Source organism: Canis lupus, chromosome 9, assembly GCF_011100685.1.
Source record: "Canis lupus familiaris isolate Mischka breed German Shepherd chromosome 9, alternate assembly UU_Cfam_GSD_1.0, whole genome shotgun sequence".
NCBI lineage: Eukaryota > Metazoa > Chordata > Mammalia > Carnivora > Canidae > Canis > Canis lupus.
Genome location: NC_049230.1, coordinates 16,227,499 through 16,255,304, shown reverse-complemented (window position 1 = coordinate 16,255,304; position 27,806 = coordinate 16,227,499). Strand labels below are relative to the sequence as shown.

Genomic DNA, 27,806 nt, shown 5'->3' with positions numbered 1-27,806 from the left:
CGCCCTGATGCCTGAGCAGAGCGGTAGAGAAGGCGAACCGCGGCCCACCACACAACCCCCTTCTCCAGGACCGCCCCCCCCTCCAGGAATGGCCCCCCTTCTCCAGGACCGGCTCCCTTTCTCTAGGAACAGCTCCCCTCTCCGCCCTCCGACCCCAGAAGAACCGGGGCAGCCGTGTTCCCGCCCTATGACCTCTGTGGCCCCAGATGATTGGACGGGGGTGTGCATGTGACACCGGCCGAGCCAATCAGAGCCTCTCCCGGGACGGCGGCGCGAGAGCGCACCTGGCGCTGGTGGCGGGTCCGAGGGCCTCGAGCTTAGGGGCTGTTGGTTGCCTTGAAGGTCGAGGACAGGACAGACATTGAGGTTGTGGGTGAGAGGGAGCCTGGCAGGCCGAGGGAGAAGCCCCTACCAACAAAAGCCCCGAGGGAGGCCAGGGTTGGGTCACCAGAAACAATGGTGGAGGAGGCGGGAGAGAGGCGGGTCTGAGTTGGGATGATTTCTCATTGCAATGAGAAGTTGCTGGAGAGTTTTTAAGAGAGGGAGTGGCCCGATCTGGATGACCTTCTAAAAGGTTAACACGGTGGGGTGGGGGGTGTATTGTGGGGGCGGGGCAAGGGTGGAGAGCTGTACGGTGGCCCCCGGGTATCCAGGCCGCTATGCGTGGACCAGACTTCTGGCGTGGCGGCCGGGAAGATGGAGGGAGGGAGTCCATGCAGCACCCGGGGCGGGTGTGTGTGTGTGGGGGGGGGTGGGGGTGGAATCAGGTCCAGATGGGGTGATGGTGATGCTGTTACTGAGGTGGGAAAGAAGCCAAACATCGAGGCTTCCATTTGGACATTGTAGGTTGGAGGTGCATGTCCCAGGGAAGATGGAGTGGAAAGCAGTGGGGTACACGGGTCTGGAGGTGGGGAAGCTGGATGCCGGTGTGTGGGGTGGCATCCGTCTGCAGCTGGTGTTAAAGCCATGGGCCTAGATGAGACCACGTGGGAGCTGGAGAGGAGGGCCTAGCACAGAGGATTGGGAGAGGGGAAGGAGCAAGGAAGGAGGGAGGAAAGGAATGTGCAGCGACCCAGAAGTCCAGAGGAGACTGCCCTGGCCAAGCCTCCACTGAGGCCAGAGAAGGACCCTTTGGATTTGGTGATGAACCTACCTGACCTTGGATAACCTGGGTGGAGATTTAATCTAGAAGTTAAATTGGGGTGGGCTTCATCCTTCACTGGAATCTGGATTTAAAAATAGTTATGAAGGACATTTTGGGGGCAAATGGCTAGATCTGAAAATGGATTTTATATTAAATAATATTGTACTAGCATTTGACTTCTTGTAATAATGGTCTGTGGTTAAGTAAGAGAATCCTGGCTCTTAGGAGACACGCATTGTAGTATTTGTTGTAGTAATGAGCAGTGAAGGAGCAGGATGCGTGCAACTTTCCAATGGTTCAACAGTAACAACTAGATATAGCCACCTACGTATGTTTATATACGTAATTTATATATGCTCACCTATGTGTCTATTACCTATATATAAATTATATACTATATATAGGTGTCTTATCTGTTAGAGAAAAGGAAAGCAAATGTGGCAAAATGCTAATTAGGGAAAATCTAGGTCGAGGGTATTTTAATACTTTTCAACTCTTGTGTAGGCTCCTAGAAAAAAAAAATGGGAAAAAAGCAACTTAGAAGAATGAGTGATAGGTGATGAGGAAAGGGAACCCACAGAATTTTGAAAGAGAAAATGGTACAGTAGCTGGAGGAGAATGCGAGGTCGAGGCAGGATTTTACACAAAATTTTTCAAAATGAAAAAAATTTTAATAAGAGCATGTGTATGTTGACAGAAATGATCCTGTGGAAAGAGAAACTGATGATGTAAGAAAGTGCTGAGAGGTACAGGACAAGGTCCTTGGGTAGGAAGGTGGCGGACCAGGGCCACCAGCACACAGAGGGTGGCCTTTGGCCCGAGGGGATGCTGTTGCATGCAGGGCCAGGCCCTGGGGTCACTAGGGCTAGATGGTCCTGTCTGAAGGCTTCCATTTTCTTCATGAAGTAGATCTGGGGCTGCCAGCTGGCTGACAGGACCCCGAGGGCAAGTGAGAGGTTCAAGCAGATTGGGGCACCGGGCCAAGAAAAAACTGGCAAATTTGTTATTTTGTGTTTAGGATCTGAATGAAGGGTATTCACTGGTTTAAGGAAGGAGCCAAGAGAGGAGAGATATAAGCCCTTACACCTCAGTCTTTCTGTCTGTAGCATGAGGGGATCATAGTGGGAGATCTCAAAGGATTTCACTCCTGTAGGCTCAGGGTCCCTTTGTGACAAGCACCTGCTGCGGGGCTTTACTGAATAGCATGTATTTGCATTGTTTAAGAATTAGAGATAGCTAGTAAAGACTGGACGCTTGCCTAGAGAGATTTCTAATTGAGGGTAAGAAGGAAAATATACAGAGAGACGCTTGAAAGGCAGACTGGGTAAGCCTCCAGGGCACCCCTGGGGGGTGCAGGGGTGGCCCAGAGGTCCCTGGGCCTCTGAGATGCCTTGACGAGGCGCCGTTTGGGTGAGCGCAGCACGAAGCCCTTTGAGAGTAAATTCTGCTCTCTCCTGGCTCTCACTGAAGTTGGCATCACACAGCGTGAAATGAAACAGCAGATTAATGTGATTAACACTGAATAAACCTCTGTGTGCGAGCAAATATAGCATGAAGTGGGTTCGGGAATTTTAAAATATCTATTATTAAAGTCAGCCCGCAGGGCCGCCGTGGCACCGATGACAAAGCCAGAGGCTGCACGGGAACTTGATATTCCCACGGTCCTTTCCTCAGCAAGGTGCCGTTGCGGGGTGGGTGTCCCTACCGATGCTCTTTCCAGATCCCGTCGGGGGATTACCACCTGTGCCCCATTTTAGAGAGGAAGAATCTCGAGCACTCAACAGCAGGTTTCTAGTATCACGCGAGCAGAGACCGTGGATGTCATCACTGGCTCCCTGTGACCCACTGAGCACCAGGGGGAGGGAAGGCACCTCTCAGTCCCCTCCCACCCCCACCTCCACCCCAGAGCCCAGTGTTCCCTACTGGGATGTCCATTTCTGGCGTGCTTGCTGGGCGCGGGGCTCTGTGCTGAATGCTTTGTGCAGATGGTCTCATTTGGTCTTGATGACAACCCTTGGCGGCTGGTATTATTAACCCCAAGAGGAAACCAAGGGCAGAGAGGTTAAATACCTTGCCAAAGGCCACAGGGCAGAATTACGATTCGAACTTGGATTTGTCTGAACCAGAGCTTGTGCTCTTGCCTGCCCGGCCAGCTGCCATCTCCCAGGAGAGCGCGGTGTGGTGTGGACATTGGAGTTCCTGAAGCCCTTTGCTGGGAAGCCTTAGCACAGTGCCCAGTGCAGGTAACAGGGCGCTTGACAAGTACCAGGGACTGTGGACAGAAGGATGACAGTCCGAACAGATGAATGAATGAATGAATGAGAATGTGACTGCCTGCTTTGTGGGGTCTTTCTCTTCCAAAGGAAGATTTCCCCATAGCTTATGAACAATCTAATTAAGGCAAAGAGGCATCAGAGAATTGCTGGGCCTTTCCTTTATTAACTGTCAGGTCCAACCTGTAGGCTGTTTATATGCCAAGGTCAGAGATCAGTCTTTAGCTGCTGCTCTCCTTTGATTCATTCTGCAAAGCCCTGAACATAAAGTTTATTGATGCGAAACTGATTGGCAGGTAGAGGTAACAAGGTGGCAGGGACAGGGCGTATTAGAGTCTCAGCCACTCTGGGGTCAGTCCCACTCCTTTGCTGTGTTCCTAAGCCATGCTCTGGTTGCTGGGTCATAGCTGTGAGCACTACAGTCCAGATAAGCAGCAAATGTCTGGACCTTCGGCCCTGTTCAGGGAGCCCATCGAGATGAGGAGGGGAAGCTTATCCCTGGTTTTGTCTATTAATTTGGCAAGGAGAGAGTAAGGAACAGAACTTACATAGGGATGGTCTTGAAACTTCACAGACCAAAGGAAATCCTTGGTAAGGCCTCCCTCAGACAGGCCTGGGAATCGGAAGGAGGGGGTTCATTGTTACATCTGCACTTTGCAGCCAGCGCAGGACTAGGATTACCCCGTTACCCCGGTGCTCAGCCCTGTCTCTCTGTCGCGCCCCTGCCAATGCGTCCTCCGCAAAGGAGGGGGTAGGGGAGCATTCGAGACTCTGCTCGTGCTGCTTGCAGAGCGTCTTGGGATAAAAACCAGGAGGTAGGCTGTGAGTTCCAGGAGAGGAGGGTGGATTCAGGAGTTGATGAAGCTCGTGCCATTCAAGATATGGAAAGGTCTCTGATATTATTCCCTTGTATCAAAACCAAACTTGATTCCGTCTGATCTGAGAAAAAGCCAGGCTGCAGTTCATTTTATTATTTATTATTATTTTTAAGATTTTTATTTGAGAGAGCACAAGCAAGGCAGAGGGAGAGGGAGAAGCAGGCTCCCGCGGGGAGTCCGATGGAGACTAGATTCCAGGACCTGGGATCACACCCTGAGCCAAAGGCAGGTGCTCAATGGCCGAGCCACCCAGGCATCACCTCCTGCAGTTCATTTTAAATGTAATTTAGAAATAGTGGTTTTCCACAGCAAACAGCTATCTGGATTTAACCCCACCCTCCCTTACAAATTAAACAGTCCATTTAGAAGCAAAGTAACAATAATGATGATAGTAACAAAATTTAACCAACCCCCACCCTCCCTTTTTTATTTCCTTAGGAAATAATCCAGGTTCAAGGTCTAGGCTGAGCAGGGAATGTGTCCTTTCCTGGTCTGTTTCTGCACAGGTAGGGAGACAAAATTCCTTTCCTCTTCTGTGGCAGGGCTGGGCCCAGGTTGCACAGAGCTCCAGACAGAAATGTCCACCAAGGAGCAGGGAGGGACCTGGGGCTTCCATGGCTGTACCCTCCCTTGAATTCACTGAATGCTGAGCAATTGTTATTGTCAGGCACTGGGATAGGAAGGTACTGAAGGAAGGATCCCAGAGGGGCGCCAGTCGATAATACTCTTGCTCTCCTGGTCATGAGTTCAAGCCCCACATTGGGGGTAGAGCATGCTCAAAAATTCTTAAAAAAGGATTATGGAGACCCCCACACTGACCACTAACCATAATGGAACATAATAAATGCTATATTCGCAACAAGAATAAAGTGGTTTAGGTGCATAGAGAAAGAAGGTGAGTGGGACTGGCTACAGTGGTTCTGGGAGTGGTTCCCAGGCCAGCAGCACCAGCCATACCTGGGAAATTAGAAATGCAAATGACAGACTCTACCACAGACCCACTGAATTAGACACTCTGGAGGTGGGGCCAAGTGATCAGATTTGAAGAAGCCCCCAGGTGATTGTTATGTAAGCTATAGTCCTGGGATTAATAGGGCTTGGCAAACCACCTTGCACCAGCAGCTTATTTTTGCAAATAGAGTTTAACTGGGAGTAGCCACAGTCCTTCATTTACATATCATCTGTGGCTATTTTCCTGCTGGCACAGAGTTAAGTAGTTGTGACAGAGACAATAGTTGCCTGAAATATTTACAATATCCAGCCCTTTATAGAAAATGTTTGCTGCCTCCCAAGGAGTAGGGGTGAGGAGAGGTGGGTCCCCTGCTTGCCCAACCCCTCCCATGGCTGGCGCTGCTAGTGCCTCTGGCAGTCACACTTGAGGCAGCAGTGCGGGACTCAGCTCTAGTTTGGAGACTTCCTGAAAACTCTATAAACAAAGTCAATTCTATGTATCATAAATACGTATCGGTCAACACAATTAGGAAGGTGGTTTTTTAAAAGTCAAATGAGCAAAAAGAAGTCTTCATTCCAGGAAGCCCCATGTTACTCCCTGCCTCTTTGGCCAAGCACTGTGCTTGATGCTTTAAGCATACCTTTCTGGATGGGTATCCTGTCCTCATTTTACAGATAAGGAAGTTGAAGCTCCGAAGATGAAGTAACCAGCCCAAGTTCACAGAGCTCAGCAGAGTAGAGCTTGGATCAGATCCTGGTTCAGCCTTGCTCCCACGTCAGGATCTTTGCCCCATGCTTACCAGCTGTTTTCCTAGAGGTAGGGCAATGCCCCCAGTTGACAATGGGACACTCCACAGGAATCTGTTAACATACTACATACACTTTTCATACTTTTTCTAGTAGAAGAAACAAATCAGCAGGCGTTGGAGAACCAAACCCAGGCCCACTTCTTGGGAGTGGGGTGTGCTCTGGGGAACGTGGAGGAGATAGAGGGCCTGCAAGAGCATAGGACCAACTCCCCCACTGCAGGAGCCCAGTGGGGCAAGTGCTGCATCAGTGCCAGGTGTGATGCTGGCTTTCAGGCAGTGTGAACACCAGAGGCCTCCCAGCCCCCTTCCCTTTCCTCAAGTACCATTACGGCAGGTGGCTGAGCCTCTGCTCAGCTCCTGGTTGTCAGCGTGAAGGTATGTATAAGGGCGTCCCAGGGAAGAAGGACTTGGTCAGGTGAGTCTCGTATCCATGCGAGAAGGAAAAAGAACCTACCGGGGTGTTTCCTGCTCTGATATAGGAATGGAATGGATGGGATGGTCTATAGGTGCCAAGTTTGCAGTTAGACTGAGGAAGTAGTTTCTGTGTGATATCCTTGCAAGGTTGATGCTAGAGACTAGAACAAAAGTAAAATCTTGTCCTGTGACCCCTTGAGCAACCTGGGAGCCAATACACCATTGTCTGGGTAGCGAAAGCAGTGACCAAGGAAGTCCACCCTCTTGTACACAATTACCTGTTTTGGCTTCCACATATTTTTGTTAGATTAGGAAGACAACATTCCTTTGTGTGTGTGTGTGTGTGTGTGTGTGTGACAAAAACATTCTTAACAATAGAGCTTGGGATGTGAGGCAAAAGTTAAAACCTCAGAAAACAACAAGTGGGTTTTTAAATTTATTTTAAAGGTTTTATTTATTTATTCATGAGACACACAGAGAAAGAGAGAGAGAGGCAGAGACACAGGCAGAGGGAGAAGCAGGCTCCATGCAGGGAGCCCAACGTGGAACTCGATTCCCGGACTCCAGGATCATGCCCTGGGCTGAAGGCAGGCGCCAAACTGCTGAGCCACCCAGGTGTCCCTGTTTTTTGTTTTTAAAGATTTTATTTATTTATTCGTGAGAGGCAGAGACATAGACAGAAGGAGAAGCAAGCTCCTTGCAGGGATTCTGATCCGGGACTCGATTCCAGAACCCCAGGATCACAACCTGAGCCAAAGGCAGACCACTGACCTACCCAGACATCCTGATAGCAAGTGTTTTGAGGAGACTAATGATAAACTGCTCTTTTATCAAACTAATCAGTGGCCATGATCAGACATTTTTATTAATATTTTTTAAATGATTTTATTTATTTGACAGAGTGCTCGCACATGTGCACGTGCTGGGGAAGGGGCAGAGGGAGAGAATCTCAAGCAGACTCCCCACTGATCAGAGAGGTGGAGGGGTGCTCAATCCCACAACCCTGAGATCACAACCTGAGCCAAAAATCAAGAGTCAGATGCTTAATTGACTGAGCCAGCCAGGTGCTCCTGATTTTTTATTATTTTAAACAAACTTCTTTGAAAAAATAAGCATCTCAGAGTGTCTTCTACATGCCAGCCTCCGTGCTAGTCTCTCTTAACCTAGGTCACCCAGCCTCACAGCAACTCTGAGGGGTCCCTTTACAGATGGAGTGGCTGGGAAAAAAAAAAGATGGGGTGGCTGGGGCTCAGTCAGGGGAATGACACTGGACTGGGCCTCATTGATGGGGAGGGAGAGCTGAGTTTTGAACGAGGTCTTATGACTCTGTGTCTTCTATTCCTTTCACAGCATCGCATTTACTTTTTTTTTTTTTTTTTTTTTTATTTATGATAGTCACACAGAGAGAGAGGCAGAGACACAGGCAGAGGGAGAAGCAGGCTCCATGCACCAGGAGCCCGACGTGGGACTCGATCCCGGGTCTCCAGGATCTGCCCTGGGCCAAAGGCAGGCGCCAAACCGCTGCGCCACCCAGGGATCCCCATCGCATTTACTTTGCACCAAACTCTGGATTTGGGAGGCACCTGGGTGGCTTAGTTGGTTAAGTGTCTGCCTTTAGCTCAGGTCATGATCTTAGGGTCCTGGGATCGAGCCTCACTTTGGGCTCTGTGCTCAGGGAGGAGTGTGAGATTCTCTCTCTCTGCCCCTCCTCCCTTCACATTCTCTCTCTCTCTCTCTCAAATAGATAAATCTTTTTAAAAAAATCAAGATACTGGGCAGCCTGGGTGGCTCAGCGGTTTGGCGCCGCCTTCAGCCGAGGGCCTGATCCTGGAGACCTGGGATCGAGTCTCGCATTGGGCTCCCTGCGTGGAGCCTGCTTCTCCCTCTGCCTGTGTCTCTGCCTCTTTCTCTCTCTCTCTCCGTGTCTCCCATGAATAAATAAATAAAATCTTAAAAAAAATCAAGATACTAAAGTATATTTTAGGGTGGTGGTTCTTGGACAAGATGGAACCACACTCCCATCAATAACAGACCCTGGGCCTCTGGGTAGTCTGTAAAGGCTGTACACTATGTGCAGGTTTCTGGGGCCAGCTGTGATGTCAACTTCTTTTTCCCTGTTGCAACTGTTGTTTTAGGGAGATCTTGCCTTGAAAAATCATTTCATTTTGCATTTACATGATCCTTTTTTTTTTTCTTCCAAATCTCAAAAAGCTTTATTGTGTTAACAGGCTTCATCCTCGGAGCAAGCTTGGGAGGAGAACAGGTGTTAGCTGTCAGCTTGATAGATGAGGAAATTGAAGTAACTTTCCTAAAGTCTTCGGCTAATAAATGTTAAAGCAGAGCCTAAAACTGGAAGCCTCACCAAGATACCTGCAAACCCCTGAGAACAAGACTTGGAAGACTCAACAAGTGTAGGATGAGATCAGCCACCTACAAAGAAGCAGGGTTGGCTAAAAATGGGCTATCCAAATGTCTAAGAAAATGTAAGCCTCTACATTGCTTGTGGTTTCAGAAGAGCTGTCATCTGCCCACCCAGCATCTAAGAGAGGAGTCTAAAAAGAAGGGCTCTGGTGTAATTCCACAACAGGGACAGACCAACACCCTGGCTTTTTTAGAAGACAGTGTCCTGTTTCGAGGAATTGGAAACGGCAGCTGAACGTAGCTTGACACAGTGGAGCCAGTAAGATTAGCCCAGTCATCCCCCTGGCCTGCGGAGGAACCTCCTGGTGTGGTTTGCCTTCCTGAGTAGCTTTTCTGTGAGCAGAGTCAGCTGGTCAAATGTCACTGCTTGGCAGTCTTGTTCTTTTAAAGGGAGTGAGTTGACATCATGGGTGTGTACCATTCTCTCAGCATTTTCATTACATTCTTCCTGAGTTAGATTAACTCCGAAGCAAGGGACCTGAAGAACTGAGAAACGGGTTCTGAGTGATGTGACTTCGATAAGAGTCTTACCTAAATAACCAAACAACTGCCCATGCGTGTTAAGCTGTCACAGGAAGTGCAAAGCAGCTGCCAGCTAGGGAAGGCAGGGAACACAATAAATATGGGGTCATGAAACGAGACCCCAGAACAGGGTGGAGGAAAGTTAGAGTTAACTGAACCAAACTAGAAAAGTAGGTGGAACCTGGGACAGGCCAGGAGGGGGACAGAAGGGAGCCCTCGCCCCCACCCCATACAGCGGAGACCCCAGTGCAGCAGGGGGCCAACTGCACTGGCTTTGGAGAATCCTCTGAGCTGGCTGGGGACCTCATACCTCTTCTGCACTTTCTCCTCCTCATCTGTACGGTGGGCCTCCCTCAAGGTGGAAGGGATTAAATGTGATAATGAACATGCTCTCATTCTAGTGCCTGCCCTATAAATGCTCAATAAGTGCTTTCTGTCATAATCCCTATCCTTTGGGATTAGACATTAAACACAGACTCAAAACTGTTGAAACACACTACAGCATTAAGTACTCTGCTGCACCAGAACCTTGCTGCAACTGTGGTCTGCCTGTGTGCTCTGCTCCATGGCTGGCACCGTTCTCTCTAGCACCAGAGAGCCCAGGAACAAAGTTGGCCTACAAGTTCTGGGCCCGGGGCATTTTCATTTACTGTTTCCTCTTCCTGGAATGCTCTTGCCCTAGACAGTGACAGGGTTTGCACATTCATTTCATTTAGGCATCTGCTCAGATGGCACATTATCAGAGAAAAGCTGTGCTTGACCTACCTCTCTATAGAAAGTAGCATCTCTACTGCCACCAGGGCCTAGTGCTCTATTCATGTTTCCTGCCTGCTTTCTCCCCACACACTCATTACCCTTGACATTCAATCACGAGTTTATTGTTTCTCCAAGTGGCATGCACATGAGAGCAAGCATTTGATTTGGGGCTGTGCTCTTCTTTTTAACATGCCCTCCTCACTTCCTTCTACTCAAAAGCCTAGAATGGTTGTCCCTTGAAAGAGGTGGGAGGCTCTTCTCATTCTATCACCTAAAGGCAGATACTTGCCAGTTCCATATTGTTATCATGTATACACAGAAGATAGGACACACTTCATGTGATGTAAAAATCTGTGGCCATGCCAGTTAGGTAGCTGATGGACAGCATTCCAGGGAGAAGGATGGTAAGTGCAAAGGCTCTGAGGTGGGAGCAGACAGCGAGGCTGGAGTAGAGGAGCTGGGGGCTGAAGTAGAAGTTAATTCCAAGGTTTCTGGTCTAGATGGTGAAAGAATAGAATTGATGTTTGCTAAAATGAGTCAGCTCGGGGGAAGAGCAGGTTTTGGGTATGTGAAGTTTTCAGATGCTTGCAGTTTGAACGTATCTGCCACAAATCCAGTGGCATACCAAGTGCTTTACATACATTATGCCCATTGCACAGGTAGGAAAACTGAGGCACCAGAACTTGCATCTCAGAACATGTATATAGAAAGGCTAGGCTTTGAACCCTGGCTGTCCTCCAAAGGCCTGTCACTGAGAAGTGCTGGTCATTAAAGGAAGAGCTAAGAGAGGAGACTTGGCTCATTTTGGAAAAATCAATAATAATTTGGGTATGGTGAACTCACAAAGGTCTTTCTGGATCTGGAATGGTAACTTTATGGAAATTAAAAGGGAGCCTGATATCACGGGAATTTTGGGGCTGCAATCCCTTTGGCCTCAGCAAGGTTGCTGGCAAATCCATTTCCACGTCCATCAGGCCATCATCACATGATGCCAAAACAATGGAATGAAATGTGGAAAATCTGTTTGAGGTTATTATCCTGGGTTATACTCCAAGTTTTCATATTTTCTAAGATTTGCTTATTTAGAAATCATTCACAAAAATTAGCATAAAACAGACAAACCTTTCAAGGCCTTGATACGCAATATGGTCTGCAGACCAGCAGCAAGAGCATCACCTGGGAGCTGCCGGAAATGCAGAGCCTCAGGTTCCATCCCAGACTTTTCTTTTTCTTTTTTTTTTTTTTTTTTTAAGATTTTATTTATTTGAGAGACAGAGAGTGAACGAGAGGGAGCATGAGCGAGGTGAGGGACAGAGGGAGAAGCTGGCTCCCTGTTGAGCAAGGATCCTGAAACCAGGCTCGATCCTGGGACTCTGGGATCATGACCTGAGCCAAAGGTAGATAGATGCTTAACCGACTAAGCCACCCAGGGGCCCCCCATCCCAGACTTATTAAGTCAGAACCTGCATTTAGCAAGATGCCCAAGGGATACAGATGCTCATTACAATTTGAGAAGTCCTTGGCCCGGAGCCGACACGGACAAACTTTTTCCGTAAAAGACTAGATAGTAAATATTTCAGGTTTTACTGGCCTGTCACAATTATTGTTTTGTTTTTGTGGTGCAAAAGCAGCCACAGATAACATGTAAAGGGTTAGTGTGGCTGTGTTCTAATGAAACTTTTATGGATGCCAAAATTAGAATTTTATGTAATTTTCATGTGTCATACTATTCTTTTTCTTTCAACTGTTTAAAAATGTAAAGCTCATTCTTAGCTCAAAGGCTGTACAAAAAGGCACTCATTTTCTGACTTGCCTTTTGGGGGCTGACCATGCCCAAGCCTCCTGCCCCTCACTGGGTGATCCCCTTCTTTCCTCCCTACGGACATGGGGCTTGGGCTCCCATCCCCTCATGACCTATGTCAGAAGGTTGATGGCTTAAGCCTAATATAAAAAGCCATAGAAGAGGGGCGCCTGGCTGGCTCAATCAAGATCTGACTCGATCTTGGGGTCATGAGTTCGAGTCCCATGTTGGGTGTAGAAATTACAAAAAGAATTATAAACTTTAAAGACACCTATTTTTGTTTTTAAAGCCAACAGAGGAACTGAGATTTTAAAAATATACTTTTGCTAGTTACCACAAATACGGGGGAATCAGTAGCTAAGGGAGGGGGCTTGTGACATTTAGTGCATTTGCTCTCTTTTGCTTTTTTTTTTTTTTAAGACTTTATTTCTTCAGGAGAGAGAGAGAGAGAGAGAGACAGGCAGAGGGAGAAGCAGGTTCCACGCAGGGAGCCAACGTGGGACTTGATCCGGGGTCTCCAGGATCATGCCCTGGGCTGAGGGCAAGTGCTAAACCGCTAAGCCACCCAGGGATCCCCTCTTTTGCTCTTCTATTTGTCTATCTTGCATTTCAGCTGTTGGGAAGAAGGAACACACAATGCAGAGGAAAGACAATTATTAAAAAATAACTTTTGGGGAGGGAGTTGGAAGAGGAAATAAGAAAAGGGAGGTACTCTCCAGGAGAATAAGAAGATCGTTCCGCGGTCAGTGGGCTGTGGGGGAGAATGGATGACTCGATAAATAAAGCAAATGGTGTCAAGGGCACTTGCTCAAGAGTTTGTGAAGCAAGCTAGGCGGGAGGAGGCTATGACAAACACAGAGACAGGAGACTGACTGGCAGAGTCGGATGAAGGCCGAGACCTGAATTTTAAAAATCTGTAGTGTATGTTTATGGCAACCAACCACTTTTCCATTTGGTAGGAATGGGGAGAAGGGGGGAAATAAGGTTGACTCAACACTTACTATAGGTCACGTCAGGCATGGTTGGAAGACATTTCCCATCGTTTCAATTTTAATTAAAGCAACTCACGGAATTAGGTGTGCTGGCCAGTTTTTAGATAGAGAACCCCAGAGGTGAAGAAGCAGGATTGGAACCGAGTTTGGTCCAGTCACAAATACTTTAGTATTTCATACTGTCCTGCCTAGTGCAATGTCTAGTGGAAATACTGCCTTCATGAAATTCCTTATTTATTCTTATGATGAGAAACCCTCAATTCTCAGGGGTGGGGGAACAATATAAAGAGACTGGGCAGATGACTTGTTTTTCTCTACTGCCCATACCACCCTGCACCCCCCCCCCCACCCGACCCCGGCAACAAATGTAATGCTTTAATTAAAAAGACGTTAAGTCCTTTTTCTTTATTTTTTGGTCCTTTTCCTGTTATGAAACAAAACATCTAAACAACTCAGTACACTAGCAGCCTGGTTTCCAAAGTTAAATTGTGTGCCCTTAAACCAATCTAATGGCAAACATACATAAACCCTTTGCAGAAATGTGGAGTTTGGTGGTCATTTATTCAGGAAATACTCTATCAGGCATATATATATATCTCATTTAATCCTCCCACAGTCCTGGAAGATGTTAACACCATTTTGTGGATAAAGAAACTGAGGCATGGAGAACTTAAGTATCTTGCTTAAGGCTACACAGCTGATAAGAGTCTGGAAGGATTAAAATCAAGGACCTTGCCTAGTAAGTTTGTCCTCTTAGCCACCACATTGCAGGCTCCTTTTAGAAAAGGTGCAATCACGCTAGGACTATCAACCTGCTCAGTATCATATGCCAGGATCTTTTTGTTGCAGCTGGTGGATATTGTGAAACATTCAAGGAGATGCTGGACAATCATTAGTGTGGTACAAGTCAAAAAGCCAAAGGTTAAACCAGTTTCTCCCGGTGTCTTCCTCAGAACAACACCTTTTCCATGACTACACTGAACCAACCAACCAACCCACCCAAACTAGAGTGGTAATTCCAAAATTAAATGGAAAAATACTGAAAAACTCCACCTCCCTCACCTCCGAGATTGCCATATGCATATTACACATTTTAGGCTCCAAGTAGTACTGAAATAATGGATTCCATTTAGTTTTAACCAACAGTTTCCCAAGGACCCAAGTACAATGTCTACTCTCTTTAAAGCCTATTAACCAATCAAGGTTTGCAGAGTACATCTTGGGGAACACCAGAACCAGCCCGAGGCATGTCCAGCCAGCTCCACGGTCTTCTCTGTGACCTTGGGCATGAGCCTGGAGGAGCTGTCATGCATTCCCCTGAAGACAGGGGCAGATGATCAACATGCATGGCTTCTGACTGAATCCCTGTCTGAGCCATTAGCCTGTACAGCTAATGGGAATTGGGCCTTTGCATGGGGCATGTCACCATTTGCCAGTCTGGGACAAGGGAGTCTGACAAAGTTGCAATGTGAGTACACACATTTTAAACAAGTTGATTCACGAACCCAAGGTTCAATTGCATTGTGAGAGGTACCATCTGACAAGATAATTTACTTTGAAATTACCCATCTTTCTCTGGGAAAGGGTAAGGTTCTTTTCCCTCGCTGTTGATATTTGATATCTTCATTTCTACAATGCTTATAAATAGAAGCACCCAATCTTTGTGGTAAGCAAATTCATTAAATTCCTACAAGCAATTCCTAATAGGACCAGTGTTAAATCCAGAGTGGGGCTGTGAATAGATCTACACCAGTGTGAGTTCTTTGGCACGCAGAGAAAAACACACCAGGAAAAGCGAAACTAAAAATATCACCTTTCCCTGTATTGCAATGATTATTCGAAATAATTACCTCATCAAATGGAATCCTAGCCTTTTCGACCTGGAAAGGCCTTTGTAAATCTAGTCCAAACCCTTCCTTCATAGATGAGGTTGGCAAAGCTTGAAAAGGGTGAGTGACAGGTCCATGCAGCTTGTCAGTGGAACAGCTGGACTGAACTCGGCTCTGACTCTCTGTCCAGTGCTCTGTCTCCTAAACTCTTTTCTCCCCATTTAAGACATTCCAGTGTTGTTTTAAGGAGTTGCTTTCTTGATCATTCACTATAATGCAAAAGCTTGCCTCATTTGCTGTTTTTGTGTGTGTGTGTGTGTTGGAGGGGAAGGCAAGTCCTACCTAGATCATCTGCCCCTTGGTTCTCTGGCTAGCCCTCCACCTTGACCTCTCCTCCTACCCTCTGCCCCCAGCTGGCTCTCCCCCTCCCCTTCAAACATTGTTATCTTTGGCAATATGTGTGTGCACTTTCCAACCTGGCTGGGATCTGGGGCAAGGTGACTCTTGGTTTAATGGATTTTTTTCCCACAGTGCCCGAATTGGTCCAAGGGTATGGAAGGTCAGACAAGGAACAAAAAGTAAACTGCCATCCTCGGCCCTTTCAGCAGGTCTGTGTTCTGTTAATACAACAAGAATTAAGAAAAAATAAGAGAAAAAGGCAGAAACTCCACTTGAAGTACTTGCCTACCCCCTGGAAAAGTTCAAGGCTGTTGTTCATTGTCTGAATTTTCCCCTTGTGATTCACTTGTATTCCTTAAATCATCTTCAGATGTCTGATCATGGAAGCGTCAGAGGAAAATACAAAGTTGAGTATTTGCGTTGAAGTCAGTGTCCAGGCTCCTGGGAGTCAGTGGAGAATGTGCTCCCCCCCGCCCCCCCTTGGGGCTGAGAGATCAGAGTGGGAGTCTCTTCTTCCCACGCTGGAGGCCCTCCAGGCTGCGGGGGCTACTGGGCACAAGAGCTCACCTCTTCCTAGTTCTCATTGCCCAGGAGACATTCTGTGTGGGCCAGGCCTGTGTTTTCTATGCTAGTCCTACCCGCAGGTCCCGCTAAGTACCCAGGAGGGCCGTGTTTTTTTTTTTTTTTTAAATCAGAGGTTGCAATGGAACCTCCCCTTGGGTGCCCGGGGCGTCCCTCTGGGGTAGCGCCCCCCCTTCCGGAGGGCAGCATCCTGGCGGGGGTGGGGGCTCAGCTTTGATCCCTGGGAACCTTTTGTCCCTAGAGGCGCCCTCCGCCAGCCAGGTACGTGGAGGGAAAGTGCTGTCCGTTTTCCAGGGTTTGGGGAGCCGGACGGTCCCTTAGCAGAGCGGCGGGGCGTGCGAGAGGCCAACGCGGTGGGCACGGCGAACTCACTAGCTGGGCGTCTCCGAGGAAGTTCGGGCGGGGTCCGCCGGCTCCCGGGCTTTCTTCCTCCAGAATCCATCCCGGGGCAGAGCAAGCCCGCTTCTCACCCAAACTCGTGGAGACGAGGGGCTGGGCGGGCGCGGGGCTCGGCGAGGCGGATCGGGGAGCGCCCGGCCCAGGCGGCGAGGCCCCTCCAGCGCCGGTCCGCGGCCCAGGGCGCCGGCCCGAGCGCCTCGGCCAGGCCGGTCGGTCCCGCGGGCGGGGGCCGGTGACAGACGATCGGCGGCGGGGGCTCCCGGACTCCGGCCCGGGTCGGGCTCGGGGCGGCCAGTCGCCGGCGCCGCCCGCGCGCCCGCCCTCAGCCGCCCGGCGAGGCGGCGGCCTCCTCCGCCGGCGCGGGGTCCCCTGGTTAACCCCTGCCCGCCAGCCTGGCCGCTGATTGGAGGAGGCGGGGCGCCGGGGCAGCGGGGACCCCCCCACCTTCCTCGTCCCCTCCCCCTCCTCCCCCACTGCCGGCTCTTCCCCCACCCCCCCAGGACCCCCCCTGCCTCCCAGCCGTGCAAATCTCGCGAGGAAACACGCGGTTTCACTAGTGTGTTTACACCGATCACTACTAATCCGGACCGAACCGATCCGGATTAAGGGGCCGGAGGCGGGTCCTGGGCACCAGCGGTTCCGACCCCCCCCCCCCCCGCCCTCCGCGCCGCACCCGAGTGGCCCCCAGCCGAGCGGGCCCCCACCTCCCGGCCCGGCCTGGGCCCTCTTGCGCCTCCCTTGGCCTTTGTCCGGCGCCAGGAGGCCGGTCCCGCGCCCCCCGCGGCCGCCCGGGCCCGGGCCCGCGTCAGGCGCCTGGCTCTGTACGCGAGCCCGGGGATCTGCGGCCTCCGCGGCCCCCCTCCCCCGCCCGCCCTCTCGTGGAGCCCGGCGCCGGCGGCGGCTGCCCGGGCGGGGGGTTGCGGCGCTCAGGAGAGGCCCCGGCTCCGCCCCGGGCCTGCCCAAGGGGAGAGCCGAGCGGTCCGCGGCCGGGTCGGGTCGGGGCCCCTCCCGGGAGGAGCGTGGAGCGGCGGCGGCGGCGGCAGGTGAGAGGCTGAGCCCCGGGCGGGGGAGGGCGCCGGGCCTGGGGCATTAACCGTTCGGGGGACCCCTCAGCTGAGGAGGCTGCGGCCCGGGCCCACCCGGGGGCCGCCGCCGGGCCGCAGCTCCTCGGCGCTGAGGCGGGAGGGGCTCCCCGAGGGCTGCGGGTCGCCGAGGGGCCGGACTGAAGATGGGGGAGGCCCAGGCGGCCCCGGCCTGGGAGTGGGGCCGGCGGCCGGCAGGGCGAAGGGGACGCCCCGGCAGCTGGAGGCCCCGGCAGCCTCCCGGGCGCCCCCGAGAGCCGGCCCGCCCTCCCTCCGTGACAGGTGGGCCTGGAGTTGGGGAAAGTTTGGAGCCGGCGGGAGGCGAGGGGCGCCGGGACCAGGCCCCATCGGTTCTGCTTCCCGGCTGTGGGCTGCAGGGAGGATCCCGGTCCAAGGCCCTGCTGGAATGAGACAGAGTGGAGATTTCCTCAACATGAGTTGACATTAAATGGAATAACCGCTGGGGCGTTATTTTCCGGTCCAGGCCTGGGGATGGAGGTTTAGGAAATGTTCCGAGAGACCCTAGGGTGTGAGGGAGGCTGCAACCTCTGCCATTCAGGCCTTGATTAGGGCAGGGCGAGACGCGAGGAAGGCCACTTACGGGGAAGCGCTCTCTCTCTCTCTCTATCCCCTTCTCGCTTTCTTTCTTTTTCTTTTTTAAGATGCCTTTCTGCCTTCTGGAGAATTTCCTTATTCCCTCGCTAACCTGCACTTGTGTGGGTGAAACTTTAATTTGTCACCCTTTCATTCCCCTTTGCCCCAGGCTCTCAATCCAGGAAGGGAAATGAAACTGGAGGACTGGTAGGGGTGGTTACAGTTAACGTGGAGTTGTTAGATTGCAGAGGAGAATGTTTAATTCATGTTCTCAGTGAACTTTTAAATCATGCCCATCGTTCCAAAAGCTGTTTAATAATATGTTCGGAGGGGTTCTCTGTAATGGTGTATGCTCCCATTCCACTTTTAATATTAGATTTCCAATGGGTTCTGCAAGAGCTGATCTCTTGCAATGATGGACGCGTTTGCTGAAAGTAGCCTGTGCATTTATTTTATTGGTCGTGGAAGGAGTTTAAAAATGGTGTCCTCCTGCCCTTCCCTGCTTGGAAGGAGTGCTAAAAGCAGATGTCTAGAGAAACCTACTGCTCCAGGGAGTGGTCAGAAAAAGATTTTGTAAAGGGATGGTTATGGAGCTCTACTGATTTCCTGAGTGAATGCTGGTTGATGGTTTTACCATGGGTTCTCTATTAAATTTAAGATAATTAATTCCTTTTTTCATGAGCTACTGTGAGCTCTTCAGAGAAGGGAGCTATATAATAGAGTTATTTGAAGTTATTTGTGGCTTCTGATTCATGCTACATTATTTTTAAATTATTATTAGCAATTCATATTTTTAGTTTTAAGGACTAGTTCCTGTGGGTTGGGGAAACCTATCGAAAAGTACTTAGTTAAATTGAAAGGTCGATAGAAGGAATTTTTCTGTTGTTGTTTTGTAAGTTAGTCCTTGCTCAACTTTTACTGAGATTATATGAAGGTTTGAGGTTTTTTGCTGTTAAAATCAGATCGGAACTGGACAAGGATAAGAAGCCCTCTGAAGAGGACTTCTGAGCCATTTTTAACTTTAAACGTATTGCTATTTGAGGGAGCATGTTGTAGTTTATCATTTGTATGCTGTATTTACTTGTGGTTTACCTGTGTGTGATCATCAAATGAAATAATCACTGCATTTTCTTATATCTAAAAATTGGTACCTCATGTTTTAGCTTCTATGGTCTCACAACCTACTTTGTCTTTTTCAATAGAAATGATGGAAGAATTGCATAGCCTGGACCCTCGACGGCAGGAATTATTAGAGGCCAGGTTTACAGGAGTTGGTGTTAGTAAGGTGAGTAGAATGCTGATAATGAGCACTGTTCATAGTCTAATTGAAACACAATTAGAAAGCAATTAAGATCAGTTTGGGTGGGCCATACTGATCCATTGCAGGTGAGATGGGCTCATGATTTCCGCGAACTTTTAGATTTACCAGTCATTCCTCTAACTTAACAGTATTAAAAAGATTCTAAAGGAGAGTATATGCTGCTCTTTATCCTCTAATATGGGAGAGGTTTCCCATGGGTCTTGTTGCAAGGTTACTAATGGGATGTGTATCTGGATTTTGTGCCATGTTTTGTCAAAACTCCTCAGTCATTCCAAAAAAAAAAAACTGTTAATGAAAGGATTTGGGCATAGATTCAATACAGTGGGGTATTTCAGATAGTTTTATACTAGAGTTCTGAAAAATCTGCTTCTGCGAAGTTTGTCAGTTCTCCCAATCTGCAGTTCAGATTCCTCCTGGTTGCACCCCCAGACTGCCTTTTCTCTCCTCATTTTGTCCTTCTTGCTCACTCTTTATTATTTTTGTTCTGGGAGCATAAAGTAAGATCAAGCCCCTCTTGATGGTCAGGTGGTTCATTTAAGCAATGTTATGGCTTCCTCTGCATCCTCCTGTAGTTCACCCCTTTGCTTTCATGGTTTTAGTGGAATATACTTATGGTTTTAATACAACATGTAAAAGGTATTTGTGATGTCTTATTTAAAAACTTCACGAGTCCAAGATTGTTGTATTACTTGGGCTTGAGACTTGTGCATTTTTGATCTTTGACTTCATGTGATACATTTCTTTCTGTGCTTTGCAAGAAATCTTATTTCTCATGGCAACCTAAACATTAGTCTCATGCTTCGGTTAGTAGCTTCTTAAGGGAGAAGGTGTCAAGGTTTAGTTGGAAAAACTGGCTGCTTTGAGAGATCTTGTAGATTTGGTGAACTGGAATAGCTTTATAATTTTTGTTCATTCAACAGCTGTTGAGTGCCTGCTGCATACGAGGCATTGTGCAGGGTATCAGGAATGACATCTCAGTCTGTCCAAGCCTCCTTTGTGGAGTAAGCGAGAGGGAGATGGTACTGTGGTGAGATCTGTGTCAGAACTGTGACAAGGTGCTGTGGGAACACAGGATTCGTTACACGTTTACAGTTCTTGGTTTCTCTGGCCACTTTTACTAAGTAATTGACTTGTGGTACTTTGGAGTGGCTATACTGACTGTTCATATATTAAAGATGTATGTATAAATGTGAGTTCTTTGATCTGGGAGAAGTAGCTTCAGCTGGAAGTGAGCAGTATATTTGAGTATTAAATTGATCTCTGATTCAGTTGATTACCTAAAAAGAACTTTGATGTGTCTTTTAATTTGGGAATTCAGCAGACGGTTCATATCCAAATCTGTCTGTTCAAGTGGGCACCTATGGAATAAAAGTAAGTGTGTATTCAAGTTGTATGTGGTTTTGACTCATTGGGTTTTGTTGTTAGTATGCCTTTCTTTAGTTTTTAAGGTAATGATAGCTATATCCAAGTATACTTTTGATGGAGTAGGGCATAAGTGATGGGGATAATTGACGCTGTGAATCTTGTTGCCTAGGCCCGACTTAAAATCATGTAATTAAGGTGTCAGAAAACTTAATCTGCCTACTTATTTATTTATTTATTAAAAGATTTTATTTATTTATTCATGAGAGACACAGACAGGCAGAGACACAGGCAGAGGGAGGAGAAGCAGGCTCCATGGAAGGAGCCCAATGTGGGGCTCAATCCCGGGAATCTGGGATCACGTCCTGAGCCAAAGGCAGATGCTCAACCGATGAGCCACCCAGGCGTCCCTAATCTGCCTATTTAATAGAAAGTTTTTCCTTTTATATATAATGAAGTTTATTTATATCCAAATGTTTTTATGTCACTAATTGTATGTTATTTTGATGTTTTTAGTCATAGTTAAGTATATTGATTACAATAAATGTTCAAGGGGCAGCAAGAGATTGATTTGTTTTTTTCCCTATAGCAAACACACTTGGGGGGAAAAAGTAAATTTTTCTGTAGTTTGGAGTTAGGAAGAAGAAAAGGAAATCTCCATTTTGTAGGACTTTTTTTGCCTGCAAGCCATGGTATTCCTCAGACCACTAATTTTGAAATAGAACTGGGGAGGAGGAGGCGGCCATGGTCCTGGCAGAAAAGGTGCTTTGAGAAAAACTCCTCCTCCCAGCTTTGATTTCCTCATTATGGGTTGTAATTTCCCAATGAGGATGTCATTGAATTGATAGTTTTCAGTTTTGCAGAGATCAAGAGAGCTTTCAGCCCTTGCTCCAAATGGGAGAAGAGTGAATTTCCTGTGATAGTGCCATCTAGTGGGAGTGGTACAGCCTTCAGGGGCTGTCTGTTGAGTTTCTCCTAACTATTCATAACATTTTCAGTACTTTTTGATGTCCATAGAAGGAAGAAAGTGCCACTGTGGATTCTTTCCTAGTGGACAAGAGTGTTTTAAGTAGCTACGGTGTTTGAACTTCAGGTGGTTAATAGATCTTCTGTCATGTTGCTTCAGGTTTTTTACACCTGCAGATTAGATCTGCATCACAAAATTAAGGCTCAAACAAAATGGTCAGGCTACCATTTAAAATTTTCTGTATATTGCATTTATATACAGTTCCGCAATTAGTGTATTTAATTTATAATTGGTAAACCAGAAGGATTTGTTTTGTGCCTTGGGATGTACTGCATGGGCATTTATTTATTTATTTATTTTTTAAGAGATTCATGTTTTCTATCATTAGTGGATTGATGATAGAGGAAAGTAGCCTAATATGCACTAAGAAAATATAACTGGTTTTCCTTCCCTACCTAGCTGCCACTTTTTAGGAGGGCATGTAACCATCCTCTTAACATTTTTGAGGTGATAAGGTTAAATTTGGGTTGTGAACCTACTTTTACATTTCTTTTTGACCTGATACGTGAGCTAGCCTACTTTTTTTTTTTTTTTTTTTTTTTAAATCGCCTCCCTTAAGCACTGGATAATTCACTTCTAGTTATGTGAAACTGACTCTACCTTATATTCATATGTTTTCAGTGAGGACCTATTGCAGCTTATATTGATACTCTGCTTTAGCTCTCTCTCTCAACATTTTATTTTTTTAAGTAATCTCTACATCCAACGTGGAGCTTGAACTTAACCCCAAGATCAAGAGTTACATGCTCTACGACAGAGCCAGCCAGGAACCCCATTTTGACAGTTTAAGTACAGGTAGTCTCTGTGACTTCAGAGGCTGTGTAAAGTAGGTAGGATTCTACCATTGCGTGTACTGTATCTAGCTAGTTTACTGTTTTTGTTTGTTTGTTTGTTTTTTAAGATTTATTTATTTAGAGAGTGTGTGAGAATGGGGGGAGTGGCAGAGGAAGAGAATCTTCAAGCAGACTCCCTGCTGAGCATGGAGCCTGATGGTGGGCTGTATCTCAGGACCTATGAGATCATGACCTGAGCTGAAACCAAGAGTCAGCCGCTTAACTGACAGCCATCCAGTCACCTAGTGTAGTTTTGTTTTTGCTTGTTTGTTTAAATAACGTCTCCACCCAATGTGGAGCTCAAACTCACAACCATAAGTTTAAGAAAGATTAAGAGTTGCATGTTCTTCCTACACTGAGCCAGCCAGGCATCCCTGTAACTAGTTTAGTTTTAAGGCTAATATAGTAGCACATACTTATATAATACTATGTGCCAGGTACTGTTCCAAGTACAATAAAAGCAATAAGTGAATTTAAATCTTTTCTAACAGGTATGCTAGTCTTAATAAACTCTGTTCTCTTTTCGTAAGACATACTGATGCACACTGCATTGCTCGCACTGGTTGAATTATGGATTTACAAAGGATCACACCATGACACTTGCACTTGTATTGTAATTGTATAATTTAATTTAAATTTCATAAGCCAAAGGAATATAATAGTAAAATATAAGAATTGTTGATTCTATGAAAACTAAGTTAACTATCTTGGAAAGACAGGCCAGTAAGGAAATGCATATAAATGTTTACAAATTACTGTTTTTTATAATCTAAAAGGATTCTTCGTTTAGATCCTTGGCAAGTATCTTTTAAGTCTCACTTCACTTTTAAAGAAATTGAAACTAGAAATTGTGGATGATGCAGTATGGGTGTGGTTTGTGTGAGACTAGAACTATAGTCATTGGATCTATAACTCAAAGGGCCTGCATCAAAAAACTGGCAACAGAATATGGATTTATAAGTTTCAAGTTTAAAGAAAATGTTTAAGGCGTAATTTTTTTTAGATTCCCCATCACAGTCTACTGTTTTGATTAGTATTATTAGTTTCAGTTGTATTGAATAAAAAGGATTATGTAGTATGTGATGATATCGAAAAGAAGAACAAAATGAGAAGCCGTGAATGTGGGACAGTCTGTTTTGGCACTGCAAGAACCTTCTACATTATAGAGCCTGAAGTAAGACGGTATACTTTAAAGTATTATCACATAGTAGATTTTTGATGTCTTAAAGAAAAATCTATTTTCCTACCTTCTATAAATTTGTGTTACACAGTCACTTTTTTTTTAAGATTTTATTTATTTATTCATGAGAGACACAGAGAAAGGGGCAGAGACATAGGCAGAGGGATAAGCAGGCTCCATGCAGGGAGCCCGATGTGGGACTCGATCCCAGGACGCCAGGATCATGCCGTGGGCCAAAGGCAGTCATTCAACCGCTGAGCCACCCAGGGATCCCAACAATCACTTTTTTAAAAAAGATTTTGTTTATATTGAGACAGCACACATGTGAACAGTGAGAGGGGCAGAGGGAGAAAAAGAATCTCAAGCAAACCCCACACTGAGCACCACATGGGACTCCATCTCACAACCCTGAACTCACAACCTGAGATGAAATCAAGAGTCAGATGTTTAACATACTGAGCCACTCGGGTGCCCCATGATGATTACTTTAAATTTATTTTTATTTTATTTTTTTTGATACATGATCACTTTAAATATTTTTTTTTAATTTTTATTTATTTATGATAGTCACACAGAGAGAGAGAGAGAGAGGCAGAGATATAGGCAGAGGGAGAAGCAGGCTCCATGCACCGGGAGCCCGACGTGGGATTCGATCCCGGGTCTCCAGGATCGCGCCCTGGGCCAAAGGCAGGCGCCAAACCACTGCGCCACCCAGGGATCCCACATGATCACTTTAAATGATCAAATTTGACTTCTGAAAAGATGTTTAACTTAACTGGTACCTTTTTCTCCTGCCATTTAGTTACTAATTGCATTAATTAGAATGTGTTAGTTATGGGGGTACCTCAGTGGTTTAGTTAAGCGCCCAATTGGTGATTTCAGCTTGAGTCACGAAATCAAGCTCTGCGACTCACTCCACGCAGGGTGTGAAGCCTGCTTAAGATTTTCCCTCTCCCTCTGCCTGCCCCTCCTCCCATCTCTCTCTTAAAAAAAAAAAAAGATGTCAGAAAAAAATGTCAGTTATGGATATCTAGTGTTAACTATTTTACATACCAATCCAGTAATTTAAAAAAATACATGTTTCGGTGTTTTACATTTAATACATAGTTAGACAGTGCTCAATAAGCATAATTCTGAGAAACAGTCTACGCTTACACCATTGAATTTTAAGGCACTGTTAAATTTATTACTGTTTGCCTTTATGTTGTCTTCTCCCTTTCATTTACTTAGTATTTGTTAAGTTCTCCTCTCATTTCACATGTAGTCAAGTATCAACTCATGTCTCTTCTTTTTCTGAAATGTTTCAAGCAGTTTTCTGTCCTCCCTGCCACTTTCTCAGTCCTTCCTCATTCATAACTCTAGTAGCCAGTCTCTCCTACCCCCATTTTTCTTTCTGTAAACTGTTTCCATTTATATTTCTAAGAATAGGGGTGTCTAGTCGGTTAGGTGTCCGCCTCTTGGTTTTGGCTCAGGTCATGTTATGATCTCAGGGGTAGTGGGATTGAGCATTCTGTTGGGGCTCCAGTCTCAGGCAGGAATGTGCTTGAGGATTCTCTCTCTGCCCCTCCCCTTCCCCATGCATGCACTCTCTCTGTCTCTCTAAAGTAAAGAAATATTTAAAAAATAGATTTTGGGGATCCCTGGGTGGTTTAGTGCTTTAGCGCCTGCCTTGGGCCCAGGGCGTGATCCTGGAGTCCCGGGATCGAGTCCCACATCAGACTCCCTGCATGGAGTCTGCTTCTCCCTCTGCCTGTGTCTCTGCCTCTCTTTCTCTGTGTCTCTCATGAATAAATAAATAAAATCTTAAAAAATAAAATAAAATAAAAAATAGATTTCTAAAAATCCCAGCATTATTGTCTTAATCCCTTGCTTTAAAGTCTCCCTGTTACCTGTTGGACAGAGTTAAAGCTCCTATCCTAATTTTTCAACTTCATTCCCAGTTGTTTTCTCTCCTACTTCATTGCTCTACACCCTTAAACCGTGACTGATCTCCTGACCTGTAATGTTAGCAAAGAAGTTCATACTTTCTCCTTTTCCTTTCCTTTTTTATTTACTGGATGAACTTTCAGCTTAACCTTCAAAGCATAATCTAGATATATTGTCTTTATAGCTTTTCAAGATATCTGCATTATTCTAGTTGCAATATTTTATTAGCACTTGATAACATACTTTTATTATGATGTATTATTTGTTTCTCCTATTAGTCTCCTTGGGAGAATGTTTGATATCTTTATCTCTGACTATTGAAATGCTCAGCATGTTGTATACATTGAATAAGTTTTTGTTGAATGGAAAAAGAATATTGAGAAGACGAAAGTAGAGTTAGTTGTCATCCATATCAGTAGACATGGTCTGCTCTAGCTTATTGTTTTACTCCACTCAGAATTCTTATCTTTCAATTAGAAGATTTAGTTCATTTACATTTAATGCAATGACACGTTTAGGCTTAACTGTTCTTGGTGTTTCTTTTTAAATCTTTCTTATGCCTTTTTTACTTTCTTTTGAAATGATTTTTTTCATTAATTTTTTTCAATGAAGGATAAAGAAATAAGCATTTAATACTTCTCTACAGATTTTTGTTAGTTATTATTTTTAACATTCCATTATTCCCTTTTCTACTTTGTTGTTGTTGTTTTTTTTTTTTTTTTAATTTTTATTTATTCATGAGAGAGACAGAGAGAGGCAGAGACATAGGCAGAGGAAGAAGCAGGCTCCATGAAGGGAGCCCGATGTGGGACTCGATCCCGGAACTCCAGGATCATGCCCTGAGCCAAAGGCAGACACTCAACCGCTGCGCCACTCAGGCGTCCCCCCTCTTCTACTTTGAAAATTATGTACTCTTCTATTGGTTACCACAGAAATTACATGTATCGATTATCAAAGATTAATGTTAATCATTTTGTCCTGTTTGTCAGTACAAGGGGCTTGAAGATTTAACTCCATTATTTCTCTCCCAGCTAACATGCTGTATTTCATATTTAATTATATATATATATTAAAGATTTTATTTATGTATTTGACAGAGAGTGAGTGAGAGAAAGCCAGAGAGAGAGAGAGAGAGAGAGAGAGAGAGAGAGAGAGAGAGTGTAAGTGAGCCAGAGAGCACAAGCAGGGGGAACGGCAGAGGGAGAGGGAGAAGCAGACTCCCTGCTGAGTGGGGAGCCTGATGTCGGGCTGAATCCCAGGACCCTGGGATCATGCCCTGCATTGAAGGCAGATGCTTAACCAACAGAGCCACCCAGGTGCTCCTAGACTTTTATTATTTCTTAAAGATTTTATTTATTTATTTGAGAGAGACAAGAGTGTGCACAAGCAGGGGATAGGGGCAGAGAGAGAGAGAAGCAGACTCCCTGCTGAGCAAGGAGCCCATATGGGACTCCATCCCAGGATTCTGGGATCATGACCTGAGCCGAAGGCAGACACTTGCTTAACTGACTGAGCCACCCAGGCACCCTGGACTTTATTTTTTAGAACAGTTTTAGGTTTATAGAAAATTGAGCAGATAGTACCCAGTTCTTGTATACTTCTTCCCTGTTTTTCTAGTTTCTGCCCACTATTTTTTTTTTTTTTTAAGTAAGCTCTGTGTCTAATGTAGGCTTGAACTCATGACCCTGAGATTAAGAGTTACATACTCCATGGTCTGAGCCAGCCAGGCACCTCTAGTTTTCCCTACTATTAATATTTTACATTAGTGTGGTAGATTTGTTACAATTGATGAACCAATATTGATATGTTAGTATTAACCAAAGTCTATAGTTTTGTTTTGTTTTTTAAAGATTTTATTTATTAATGAGAGAGACACACAGAAGCAGAGACACAGGCAGACGGAGAAGCAGGCTCCATACAGGGAACTCAGCGTGGGACTCAATCCCGGATCCTGGGATCACGCCCTGAACCAAAGGCAGACACTCAACCGCTGAGCCATGCAGGCGTCTCCCAAGTCTATAGTTTAACATTAGGGTTTACACTTTGTGTTGCACAATTACAGATTTTGGTGAAATGCAAGAAATGTCACGTATTCACTATTTGTCTATATATTTTTAAGAGTCTATATTATTTTTGAATCTCCTTATGTAGTCAGTGTTATTTTAGCCTAACCTGCATGTTTATTACCATTTTGTTCTTCATTCCTTTTTGTGTCTGACCTTCTATTTGGAACACTTTTTCTTCTAAGATATGATAAACATTAAAAAAAAAAAAAAGATATGATAAACATTTATATTCCTAAAATATATCT

At 46.1% G+C, this 27,806-nt stretch overlaps 1 protein-coding gene and 1 long non-coding RNA gene across 4 annotated transcripts in view; both read left to right on the top strand.

Annotated features, from left to right (window-relative positions):
• Positions 1–248: 248 nt before the first annotated feature.
• Positions 249–13,325, top strand: LOC119873248. The gene is made up of 4 exons (XR_005364316.1): positions 249–366; positions 4,734–4,801; positions 5,922–6,063; positions 8,698–13,325. It is a non-coding gene; the product is annotated as an uncharacterized LOC119873248 (long non-coding RNA).
• A 2,655-nt stretch (positions 13,326–15,980) lies between these two features.
• Positions 15,981–27,806, top strand: part of TLK2 (tousled like kinase 2) — a 118,591-nt gene continuing 106,765 nt past the window's right edge. Inside the window, exons 1-2 of one of the 3 annotated variants that reach the window (XM_038546953.1) lie at positions 15,981–16,032; positions 19,049–19,131. In XM_038546953.1, the coding sequence (XP_038402881.1) occupies positions 19,051–19,131 (81 nt within the window). In that variant the 5' untranslated portion in view covers positions 15,981–16,032; positions 19,049–19,050. Of the gene's footprint in view, positions 16,033–17,083; positions 17,214–17,398; positions 17,535–19,048; positions 19,132–27,806 lie in introns of those variants that run through there. The other 2 variants (XM_038546951.1, XM_038546950.1) reach the window with 2 other exon arrangements.